Source organism: Sesamum indicum, linkage group LG4 (genome assembly GCF_000512975.1).
Source record: "Sesamum indicum cultivar Zhongzhi No. 13 linkage group LG4, S_indicum_v1.0, whole genome shotgun sequence".
NCBI classification, from domain to species: domain Eukaryota; kingdom Viridiplantae; phylum Streptophyta; class Magnoliopsida; order Lamiales; family Pedaliaceae; genus Sesamum; species Sesamum indicum.
The window spans coordinates 1,104,761-1,117,445 of record NC_026148.1 but is presented as its reverse complement, the minus strand read 5'-3'; the positions used below and the strand labels follow the sequence as shown (position 1 = coordinate 1,117,445).

Here is a 12,685-nt window from a genome sequence, read left to right as displayed (position 1 = left end):
GGCAAGGGTTTGTAGAGAATTCCATAGGGCACGTCGACCACTCACTTCAGAAGCACCATAAACAACAGTAATGATAGCAATTTCATTGTCAGCCCTATTCGTGACTCGACAATGTATGAATTGTTCGCCCAAATCAAGAATATGGACATCAATAGCATTATCATCCCATGCAAGCCAAATACGGTTTCCCACATTTGCATAGTCAACAAACCATTTCCATTGAGGTAGTAGAGAAGATTGAATATGCATCACATTAGTAATACGAACGCGAGTTTCAAGGATGCCCAAGAAGTGTAACCTGTATTCCGAGACGAGGTCCTTTAAAGCGAGCTGATGGTCTCGTTTATTCAGCCCGCGTACATTCCAGACGGCAATATTCAGCATGGGTCATGTCCAATGGGGTTGCTTGTATTAGGACCCCCAGATTGCTCATCTGTATCGTCAATAAGATGTAGAGCTTCAAACGCATTATAAATGACCACTTCCTTACCCCGATTATCCTGGCTATTAGTATTACTTCCAGTAGGGTTATCACCATTCTTCATACCATTAACCACCTCACAGTCCTGACGCGGCTTCCGTACCCTAACGTGTTCGGTTGTGGCCCGGGCGGTGAAAGGTTTTGGTACATACACAGCCACCGGTGGTTTTGTTGTTTTCTTGGGTTTAGTAAGTGGACATTCCTTAGTCGAGTGCCCCATTGTCATACAATCCAAGCATTTTTTTGGGAGCCATTCGTATTCGACGTCCACTTTGCATGGTGTCTCCCCGCCATCTTCATCTGGAGTCATGATGATGACATGATTTGGTAAATTCTGTGAGACGTCCACCATCACGCATACTCGAGCGAAGTCCAATCTCGTGCATGCTCTGGTTATCGCATCCGGATAAAGTGGTTTTCCTACTCCACTCGCGACAGTACTCAATCCATCTGTTGTCCAAAATTCCATCGGAAGGTGCCTAAGCTTGATCCAAACGGGCGCTTGTGTATGTTTTAGTTTCCTCATGGCCATCCCTGGTTTCCATTTCTGGAGAACAATTGGTTGTCCTTGAAATAGCCACGGTCCCCCCTCGATCACCTCCTCCATGTCAATTACTGATTTGAATTGAAAGAAAAAGAAACCATTAGATGTAGCATTGACCTCACGAAGTGCCGGCCACACCGAATGAGCATATTCTTTTAAGTGGTGGTAATATGGTCGCTTCCCAAGAAAATATCCAACTGCAGTTGATTGCCATCGTTTTGATCCATCACGAACGATGTCCAAAGCTGGCCGAACCACAACCTCTCCATTTTGCCTCATCGGTTCAACATATGAAAGTGTTTTCCGGGTTGAGTTATTGAACGCACGTGCAATTTTATCATCACCAAAACAATTCTCCAACGTTGTTTGAAGCGGAATATTCCCAACAAAAATGCCCGTATGTGAATTAGCAACCTTACCGTTTCGAAAATTGTTGGAGGTGTAGGAATCCGTTACTGTAGCAGTTATTTTAGCAGCCGCAACTGTAGCAGCCGGCACTGTAGCAGCCGGCACTGTAGCAGCCGGAACTATAGCAGCCGGCACTGTAGCAGAATTCGGATTTGCAGCTGTAGCAGTTTCTGTAGCGGCGGACGCAGGTACTGTAGCCAGCGGAAAAACCTCTCCCACAACCGGTTCTTCGTCTGCAGGTGTGTCCATCGCCGGCTGATGGTATACAGTGGTCGGCCGGATAAATTCCGGCGCCGTCTCAACAGCGCGCACGCAGCGAATAGCCCTCGGAAACTGATCGGCTGCCGATTTCGAATTTCTGATTTCCATCGACTGTTGCTTCGTCCTAAGACGTTGTCGGGAGGTCTGCCTGAAGTCGCGGGCAAGAGGATACGAATTGACACTAATATCAGTCGCCGGCAGAGTAGGCTGTTCGACTTCCAACCGCGACCGTTCGCATCCAAATCGCGCCACCCATCTCCGTTTGAGTTCCATTAGTGCTTCCATGGACTGAGCGTCTCCTTTGTCGATCACCTTGTTCGCTAAGTGAAGAAACTCGTCGATATTAAATCGTTCATTCGCTGAGATTTTTGAGTTCTCGTCAATGGCGTCTCCCATGGCGGTGCCAAACCCTAATTATGAACCAGACGATTCCGGCCGCAAGTTTCCATCTTTTTCATATGGTTGGGCTCCATTCATCTCCATGAACGTCTGATTGCCATTGGATTCGTAAAAATCTTCGTCCGTCGCCGGCTGGAGTTCGCGCGACCTTTCGTTTTCCGCAACCGTACGCGGCTGTTCCTCGTCGAAATCCACCAGGGCATTCCCCACGTTCTGCCCGTCGCCGTTCCCCAACTCTCCGACGTTCGTTTCCTCGTCGCCGGCGTCTTCACCGGCCGGTGTTGATGAAGATGTGGGATTAGGGTTGCATGTGTGTGATTTGGGTGTGCTAGTGTGTGAGAGAGAAATTGTAGAGAGAGAATTTTTGTTGTCCATTTGCATGTTTTATGCTTAACAAATTTACAACACATACTTGGGTCTAGACCAACGTTTGGGTCAAGTTTTTTCGAATTCTGAGAATGTTCAAAATTTAGCAGTTTTACACGGTTTTATTAATCCAAGTTTGTTTTCCTTTTATACTAACTTGTAGTTATTATTTCGCTTAGAAAATTTACAATACAAATGCTTGGGTCTAGACCTGTGATTGGGTCAAGTTTCGTCAAATACTGAGAAATTTCAAAAATTAGCTGTTTTGCACGGTTTTATTAAAGCAAGTTTGTTTCCCTTTTATACTAACTTGTAGTTATTATTACGCTTAGCAAATTTACAACACAAATGCTTGGGTTTAGACCAACATTTGGGTCAAGTTTCGTCGAATTCTGAGAATGTTCAAAATATCGCAGTTTTGCACTGTTTTATTAAAACAAGTTTGTTTCCCTTTTATACTAACTTGTAGGTTTTATTAAAACAAGTTTGTTTCCCTTTTATACTAACTTGTAGGTATTATTACGCTTAGAAAATTTACCACACAAATTCTTAGGTCTAGACCAACGATTGGGTCAAGTTTCGTCGAATTTTGAGAACGTTCAAAAGTTAGCTTTTTTGCACAGTTTTATTAAAACAAGTTTGTTTCCCTTTTATATTTATTTGTAGTTATTATTACGCTTAGCAAATGCATAACACAAATGCTTGGGTCTAGATCTATGTTTGGGTCAAGTTTCGTCGAATTCTAAGAACGTTCAATATATCGATGTTTTGCACTGTTTTATTAAAAAAGTTTGTTTCCCTTTTATACTAACTTGTAGGTATTATTACTTTTAGAAAATTTACCACACAAATTCTTGGGTCTAAACCAACGATTGGGTCAAGTTTCATCGAATTCTGAGAACATTCAAAAGTTAGCTGTTTTGCACGGTTTTATTAAAACAAGTTTGTTTCCCTTTTATATTTACTTGTAGTTATTATTATGCTTAGCAAATGCATAACACAAATGTTTAGGTCTAAATCTACGTTTAGTTCAAGTTTCGTCAAATTCTGAGAACGTTCAAAATTTAGCTGTTCTGCACGGTTTTAGTAAAGGAAGTTTTTTTCCCTTTTATACTAACTTGTAGTTACTATTACCCTTAGCAAATTTACAACACAAATGCTTTGGTCTAGATCAACGTTTGGGTCAAGTTTCGTCGAATTCTGAGAACATTCAAAATTTAACTGTTTTGCACGGTTTTATTAAAGCAAGTTTGTTTCCCTTTTATACTAACTTGTAGTTATTATTTCGCTTAGTAAATTTCACACACAAATTCTTGGGTCTAGACCTACGTTTGGGTCAAGTTTCGTCGAATTCTGAGAACCCTCAAAATTTAGCTATTTTCCACGATTTTATTAAAACAAGTTTGTTTCTCTTTTATACTAATTTGTAGTTATTATTACGCTTAACAAATTTACAACACCAATTCATGGCAAACACGGTTCGATATCCTTTAACATGCCTGAATTTTTAAAACTTGCACATACGGTTATTTATGATGGTGATAAACAAGCCTTGAAAGCGGTGAGTGACTTGAAAAACAAATGGACAGAACGATTTGGGGACGAAGCAACTACGCGATGCTTCGCACCATCCAAGGGGGCAACAACCACGCCGTTTTTGCCAAGGATCTTACGGCCGGCTATGAGGAATGTCCTGCCATCGGTCAGATGAATAGAGATTACAGAAACGATGTCAAACTGTCCGGATCCGGTTCCAACTAATTCGCTGGTTGGAGGAGGAAAAGTGGCTGACTTCGTATCAATGGTTGGAGGAGGAAAAGTGGCTGACTTCGTATCAAACTCTAATCACATAGCAATTGTTGATGAGATGGGGTTTAACTCGGTCAATGTTGACCTATTCACTAATTACGTGGTCAAATGTGTTGCAGATAGGAAGAAGGAGACTTGTGTTGATGTGGTCAAAGGTGACTCAGTCAACAATGACGATATCAACATTGACTTGGTCAACAACGTAGTTAATGTTGACATGGACAACTACAGGGGGAAGGAAACTTGTGTTGAAGTGGTCAAAGGTAACTTGGTCAACAATGATGAGATAAACATTGACTTGGTCAACGCTGCAGTTCATGTTGACATGGACAACGAAGAAGACAGTGTTGACACGATCAAGGATGGTAATAGTGGTGGTTTCGGAGTTAGACGAACTTATGAGACAAACTCTACTTATAGCGGCTTACTTATAGGGAACATTCCGTTGCAAACAAGCTCAGATCCAGTCGTGGATGACAAGATTGCTAACGCGTTCAACAATTCATCTCGTAAGACTCTCTCATTCGGGACAATACAAAATGATGAAATTGTTGTCCGACCTACGATAGAATCTATACAAAACGGAGCTAGGCGATGGGAATCCACTGAGGTTGGTTACTTTCTGGGAAAGCGACCATATTTTTATTATGTCCAAAAGTTCGCCTTGTCAGCTTGGCCTGATTTACGGGAGGTTAAGGCCACCTCAAATGGATTTTACTTCTTCCAATTCAAGACAATTACATATATGGAAGAAGCAATTGAAGGAGGACCGTGGTTGTTCCATGGGCAACCGATTGTACTCCAAAAGTGGGAACTGGGAATGGCATTGCGAAAACTCAAACATACACAAGTCCCAGTTTGGATAAGATTGAGACATTTGCCGGTTGAACTATGGACGGTTGAAGGTCTTAGCACGGTGGCGAGTGGAATAGGCAGACCCCTATATCCGGATGCGATGACGAGAGCATGCACGAGATTGGACTTCGCTCGTGTATGCGTGATGCTAGATGTGAGTTTCAAATTACCAAAGCATATTATTATCATGATGCCTAAAGAGGAAGGAGGAGAAATAACATGCAAAATTGATGTTGAATATGAGTGGCTACCTCCTAAATGTACAAGTTGTATGACGCTAGGACATACGACAAAGGTTTGTACGTTCACCAAGCCGTCCAACCCAGCTAAACCACCGGTATTTGTCTATATTCCTAAAACGATACCTGCAAGGCCACCACCCATGCAGCCGACTCAAGGGATGGACAAACAGAGAGAGGGACGAGAGCTTCCTCACGGGGAAGACCAAGAGAGAATACCGCCGACTCAAGGGGTGGACAACCAGCGAAAGGGACGAGAGCATGAGCTGCCGACCCAAGAAGAGGACAACCAAAGAGAGGGACGAGAGCGTCCTCGTGAAAGAAGGCTAAGTCGTGAGGAAAAGGGTAAGGCAATTGCCATGTATAATACGTTTGATGCTCCACAATTGCTAGATGATGCAGAAGATACACCTCGGGGTCATATACCGAGACAGGAGACTGAAATACAGACTTTACATCATGTGTTGACCTCATTTGGAAGGGGAGCAATCTCAGACGACTCATGGAATGAACACCTACCACCATAGCGTTAGTAATAGTCGAGGATACTAGAAAGCGAATGCATAGCATCATCTTGCCTAGATCAATCAGTACACGCGCTTTATTTAGACTGAGGCGTGTCCCTTGGCCTGTAAGGGGAAACACCGCTAGTTGATCGAATTGCTTTATTTTCTTTCTTTATTTTTTACTTAATGCAACTTACTTTTCTCGAAAAAAAAAAACCGTGCAAAACAGCTAAATTTTGAACGTTCTCAGAATTCGACGAAACCTGTCCCAAACGTTGGTCTAACCGTGCAAAACAGCTAAATTTTGAACGTTCTCAGAATTCGACGAAACCTGTCCCAAACGTTGGTCTAGACGCAAGCATTTGTGTGGCAAATTTGCTAAGCGTAATAATAACTACAAGTCAGTATAAAAGGGAAACAATCTTGCTTTAATAAAACCGTGCAAAACAACTAACTTTTGAACGTTTTCAGAATTCGACGAAACTTCCCAAGCATTTGTGTTGTAAATTTGCTAAGCGTAATAATAACTACAAGTTAGTATAAAAGGGAAACAAACTTGCTTTAATAAAACCGTGCAAAACAACTAAACTTTAGATCTAGACCCAAGCATTTGTGTTATACATTTGCTAAGCGTAATAATAACGACAAGTTAGTATAAAAGGGAAACAAACTTGTTTTAATAAAACCGTGCAAAACAGCTAACTTTTGAACGTTCTCAGAATTCGACGAAACTTGACCTAATCGTTGGTCTAGACCCAAGACTTTGTGTGGTAAATTTTCTAAGCGTAATAATCCCTACAAGTTAGTATAAAAGGAAAACAAACTTGCTTTAATAAAACCGTGCAAAACAGCTAATATTTTAACGTTCTCAGAATTCGACGAAACTTGACCCAACCGAAGGTCTAGACCCAAGAATTTGTGTGCTAAATTTGCTAAGCGTACTAATACCTACAAGTTAGTATAAATGGGAAATAAACTTGCTTTAATAAAATAGTGCAAAACAGCTAAATTTTGAACATTGTCAGAATTCGACGAAACTTGTCCCAAACGTTGGTCTAGACCCAAGCATTTGTATTGTAAATTTGCTAAGCGTAATAATAACTAAAAGGTAGTATAAAAGGAAAACAAACTTGCTTTAATAAAACCATGCAAAACAGCGAAATCTTTAACGTTCTTAGAATTTGACGAAACTTGACCCAAACGGAGTCGAATTTCGAATTCAAAAAATTTCTCTCTCTAAAAAAAATGCTCTCTTCTCTAGCACACACTAGCACACCGTCAAATACACACACTAAAACCCCAAACCCCTATTTTCCTGCCGGCAGCCATGGAGACGCCGGAGATAAGGCGGCCGGTGGAGAAGACGACATGGAGGAAGGTGGAGGCGAGAATAATGGAAAAAAACAACAGGTTATGGAGGAAAAACAGCAGATTTTTTAGCAGTTTTGTGTAGAAGACGAAAGGTCAAGTTCGTCGAAAACTAGAGATTTTCTGTTAACCGAGGAAGAAGCACGGATTGGGGAGAAGGCTGGCACATCCCTGGCTGAGAAAGAACGTAGATCAGCCACTGAAATCGACGGAAAAATATGGCAGCCAAAGCAGCATTTTTTGGAAGACGAAAAGTCGGGCGCCCTTAATACGCTGGCAGCTGGTGTTTCCCTGAAAATTGAGGGTAGATCTAATCTTATGGAGACGAGCGGAAGCAATTCGAACGAAAAAGGAGGAAGTTTGGCAACTGGATCGATGGAGATAGAGGTGCCGCCATTTTTAGGGTTTTCTTCAACCTCCATCCATGGCGGACGCAATGGTGTGTCTTCTCCACACGACTTCAACATCTCTGAATTTCTATGTCTTGCAAACAAAGTTGTTGACAATGGTGATACCGGTGCAATGGAGGCCTTAGAGGGGCTCAAAAATCGATGGGAAGAAAAGTACGACAATGGCGGATCCAAAAAATCGGCGACAAATCTGCCATTTGGACGAAATCCTATTAAGGCTCGTCGAGGAAGCTTTTCTCCGGCCATAGAAAATGAAAACAGTGCCTTAGCCGGTTCCGCCGGCGACGAGGAAACAGATGGCTGGTTTTGGCAAGAACACGACGAGATTTGGGGAGAACTGATCGAAAAAAATGGTTGTCCTTCATCTAGCCAGATTCTGGCACCGGCGAGGAAATCCGGTCGTCTGACAGATGTAAAAAAGTTAAGGGGATCTGCTGACGCGTAGACTGCATCAGCGATGATGTCATCACTAAAGTCACATTTGCTGATGTCATGGCCAATGTCACCCCTACTGATGTCATCGCTGATGTCACTGAAGATGTGGAAAAAAACAGATTTTCTACTACACAATTGGGTATTACCCCCACGGGAGTGTTTGTCAGAATATTTCATTGCACGCAAATTCATACATGTATGATAAAATTGCTCAAGCTTTTAACAATTCTTCGACACCTGGTAAGGGTATGAGGAAACTGAAACATACGCAAGCTCCGATATGGATAAAACTTCGACACCTTCCGATGGAATACTGGACGACGGAAGGATTGAGTATTGTGGCGAGTGGAGTAGGAAAACCCTTGTACCTTGATGCGATAACGAGAGCATGCACGAGACTGGACTTCGCTCGTATATGCGTGATGATTGATGTAACACAGGAGTTGACAAAACATATTATTATCATGACGCGAGACGAAGATGGAGGGGAGACACCTTGCAAAGTCGATGTAGAATACGAATGGCTTCCCCCAAAATGCACAACCTGTATGACATTGGGGCACACGGTGAAGGAGTGTGCAATTAACAAGTCCTAAAAACCAACAAAGCCACCAATAACAGTGTATGTACCAAAAACAAATGTCCCACCTACAATACCGCCTGAAAAGGAACGAGAGAAACCCAAAGCTGCCGAACCGAAACCCACTAAGAGTGAGGTGCATGTCAAATGAAATGTCTCCAACAACGTGGATAGGGGTAAGGCGATTATCCTCTATAATGCCTTTGATACCTTACACTTAATTGATGATGCAGACGAGACTTCTAGGGGTCCTAACACATGCAACCCCGATGGAGGTGATCCATGTTGAACATTGCCATGTGGAATGTCCGAGGGCTGAACAAACGAGACCATCAGCTCGCTTTAAAGGACATGGTCTCTGAATACAGGTTACATTTCCTAGGTATCCTTGAAACCTGAGTTCGCTTAAATAATATCATACATATTCAATCCTTTTTTATGCGTCAATGGAAATGGTTTGCTGACTATGATACTGTTGGAAATCATATTTGGTTAGCTTGGGATGAAAATCTTATTGATGTTCATATTCTTAGCATGAGAGAACAATTTATACATTATTGTGTCACTAATAGAGTTGACGATGAACCTGTCTTTATTACTGTTACTTATGGTGCTTCCGAGGTGATCGCCCATCTGTCTCTTTGGACTACATTAGAGACATTAGTTGAACAGTACACGAACATTCCGTGGCTGGTGGGAGGGGACTTCAATGCTGTCCGAGATCTTAATGAGGTTTGTGGCATATCAGGTGACATCAGGATGGCCATGGATGAATTTAATACCGATATTCAAGAAGCAAGATTGATGTCATTGCCTATGCAAGGCGAATGGTACACGTGGCACAATTGTAGTACGAGCACGAGGAGTTTGTGGAAGCGATTGGATAGGTTCCTTATTAATGATAGATGGCTCGCAAAATTTCCCATGTCATTCTACCATAGCCTCACTCCGCGTACGTCGGATCACTCACCATTAGTCATTCATGGGGACACACAACAACAACACGGAGGTATGTTTCGATTTGATAACTACCTTGCCCTATCATCTGATTTTATTCCTAGCATGCAGAATATCTGGCAGCATAAGATGGTGGGTGTGCTTATGCAGCATAAGATGGTGGGTGTGCCTATGTTTGCGGTGACACGTAAAATGAAAGCCCTCAAACTGATCTTCCGAACGCTGAAAAGGAACAAGGGAGACTTAACACTCAATGTACATTTGGCCAAAGGATTCCTAGATGAGGCGCAAAACTTGGTGAGCTCCGACAGACAGAATGAACTTTACCTGTGCTTGGAGCACTGCTGTCGGATTGTTTATGCAAAAGCGGCCAAGCTGGAACAAATTATGCTACAGCAGAGAGCGAAAATGCAGTGGATGAAGGATGGGGACCAATGCTCCAAGGTCTTCTTTCGCAAAATTGCTCAAAGACGGGTGACAAGCAGAATCTTGCAGATAAACGATGAGAATGGCACCACCCACACAGAACAAGGGGAAGTCGCTCTTGAGTTTCTCGCATACTATCAAAACCTCTTAGGAGGTACCAGACGACGTGTACCGATGGATATTCGCTACCTTAGACTGTGGGCGAGGCATATTATTACCGATGAGGAAGCTGCTCACCTACTCCTTCCATTCTCACCGGACGATGTTAAGCAAGCAGTATTCGATATTGCAGAGGATAACGCACCGGGACCTGATGACTTCTCATCAGGATTCTTTAAAGCAGCCTGGCTAGTGGTAAGAAGTTACAAGGGTGGTGTTGGAATTTTTTGCTGCGGGGAAACTTCTTCTACACCAAAAAAATCACACACACTTGCCCTAGCAACCACAACCACCGCCGACGATGAGGGAGGGGCTCCGGCCGACGAGGAGGAGAAGGACGGTGATAGGAGACGGCCGAAAACTTAAGACCGATGACTGGTTTCCGGCGAAAAACATGTTTTCATGATGGAAATCGAAAAGACGCGCCTGTTGGGTGGCCGATCGGAGGCGGTTTTAGACGAAACTGATTCTCCTACTTGCTGCCATGGATTTAGTGAAGGTAATGGACGGTTTTTGGCCAGAAAAGGCGACCTTTTTAGTGCAGATTTGATAGACTCAAATCTAGGGTTTTGCGCCGTCGCGGATAGTGAACAGACACGTGAGGAAGACGAACCGACTCCGGTCGTTTTGGCCATGACAGACGAACAGTTGCTGATCTCTGAGGATGGTGACACTATTCCAGTTCATAAAGCTTCTAACTTGGCCGGGAATGAAGGAGACAAGGTGCGCCGCCCTATTCTAGGGTTTAATGGCGAACCTTTGAACAGCGACAATGGCAGACAGCAGGAAGGGGTGTTCAATATGCTGGAGTTTCTTCATCTAGCCAACACTGTTATCGACGCCGGCGACCGTGAATCGAGAACGGCGCTGAAAGATCTTAAATCGAAGTGGAAACGTCGCTTTGGGAAGGAGGCCGTTGCTCGCTGTTTTCCGACAACAGCACCACATAAGGTACGTCCGATCGTTAAACGCAAGCCATGGAGAACGCTGATTTCGACGGGGGATGGAGGACAAACGGTCGGAAACTGCTCTGGTTTGAAAATGGGTTTGCTGCCGACGAAAACTCGATTTTCCGGCGACTTTGAAGGTGGTTCCGCATCGGAAAAGATGGAAAGGGGTGCTGGATCAGATTCTGAACTGATTCCGGCGAGAAAATCAGAAGTCCGACCGACGATTGCTAGGGCTGACGTGGAGCGGGTGAATGATGATGTGGCGCCGGAAATTGATGATGCAGTGGCTGACGCAGTTGCTGACTGTTCTGCTGATGTCACTGCTGATGCAGACTGTGATGTCACTGCTGATGCAGACTGTGATGTCACTGATGATGCAGATTGTGATGTCATTGCTGATGCAAACTGTGATGTCACTGCTGATGCAGACTGTGACGTCAACAAAAAGATAGAAAATTTCAGCAATTTTGCTACGAATATGGCTCCGATTCCGCTGTTTATTGGGAATATTCCGTTGCATGCTAACTCGAACATGACTATCGATGACAAAATAGCTCATGCATTTCATAATTCAACTCGCAAGACCTTATCTTATGTGGCTCCAACGGTACAAAATGGAGAGGTTATAGTGCGACCAACATTGGATATTATACGAAACGGATCTAAACGATGGAGGGCTACCGCGGTGGGGTATTTCCTAGGAAAAAGGCCGTATTTTCATCATCTGAAAGAGTTTGCATTGTCTGTATGGCCGGGCTTGAAGGAGGTCACTGGTACTAATAATCAAATCAGTAGCTGATATGGAAGATGTTATTGAAGGAGGGCCGTGGCTATTTCTGGGGCAGCCTATTGTTCTCCAAAAATGGGAACCAGGGATGGTTTTAAGGAAACAACAGCATACACAGGTTCCTGTGTGGATAAAACTTCGTCACCTTCCAGTCGAGTTCTGGACAGAGGAAGGCCTTAGTACGGTGGCCAGTGGAGTGGGTAAACCACTTTACCCGGATGCAATTACGAGAGCATGCACCAAGCTAGACTTCGCTCGTGTATGCGTAATGGTGGATGTGACCTCAAACTTACCAAAGCACATTATAATTATGAATCCGGATGAGGACGGAGGCGAATCACCTTGTAAAGTAGACGTTGAGTACGAATGGCTACCACAGAAGTGCAACAGTTGTATGACATTGGGACACTCTGCTAAAGATTGTGTTCTCAACAAACCAAAACCAGTTAAACCACCGATCGCGGTATATGTACCCAAAGTGGGGATGCTGCAAGAACCAACAAGGCCTGAACGGAATCGGAACCACCCTAGGGAGGATGATGATACTACTAATATACCATCCCGGCCACCACATATGCCTTATCGGAATAAGAGTAGACCACCACCAGCTTCAGTGGTAGAAAAGCAGAGGGAGGGACGTGAGTACACTAGAGATACAACCGGCCCAAGTCGTGAGGAGAGGGGTAAGGCGCTTGTTATATATAATACTTTTGATGCACTTCACCTACTGGATGATACAGATGAG

General features: G+C 43.5%; 2 protein-coding genes across 2 annotated transcripts in view; both read left to right on the top strand.

Annotated features, from left to right (window-relative positions):
- Nucleotides 8,944-10,569, top strand: LOC105159809. Its single transcript, XM_011077008.1, has 2 exons — nucleotides 8,944-9,043; nucleotides 9,158-10,569. The coding sequence occupies exons 1-2, from the start codon at nucleotides 8,944-8,946 to the stop codon at nucleotides 10,567-10,569; spliced, it is 1,512 nt and encodes a 503-aa protein (XP_011075310.1).
- The window catches only part of LOC105159808, a 1,433-nt gene continuing 998 nt past the window's right edge, over nucleotides 12,251-12,685 (top strand). Inside the window, exon 1 of the mRNA XM_011077006.1 lies at nucleotides 12,251-12,623. Coding sequence (XP_011075308.1) covers nucleotides 12,251-12,623 — 373 coding nt within the window. The remainder of the gene's footprint in view (nucleotides 12,624-12,685) is intronic.

Coding starts and splice junctions, on each gene's coding strand:
- LOC105159809 (XM_011077008.1), top strand. CDS start 8,944: ATGTTGAACATTGCCATGTGGAATGTCCGAGGGCTGAACAAACGAGAC. Junction 9,044..9,157: donor ATACAGGTTACATTTCCTAG/GTATCCTTGAAA, acceptor ATATTTGGTTAG/CTTGGGATGAAAATCTTATT.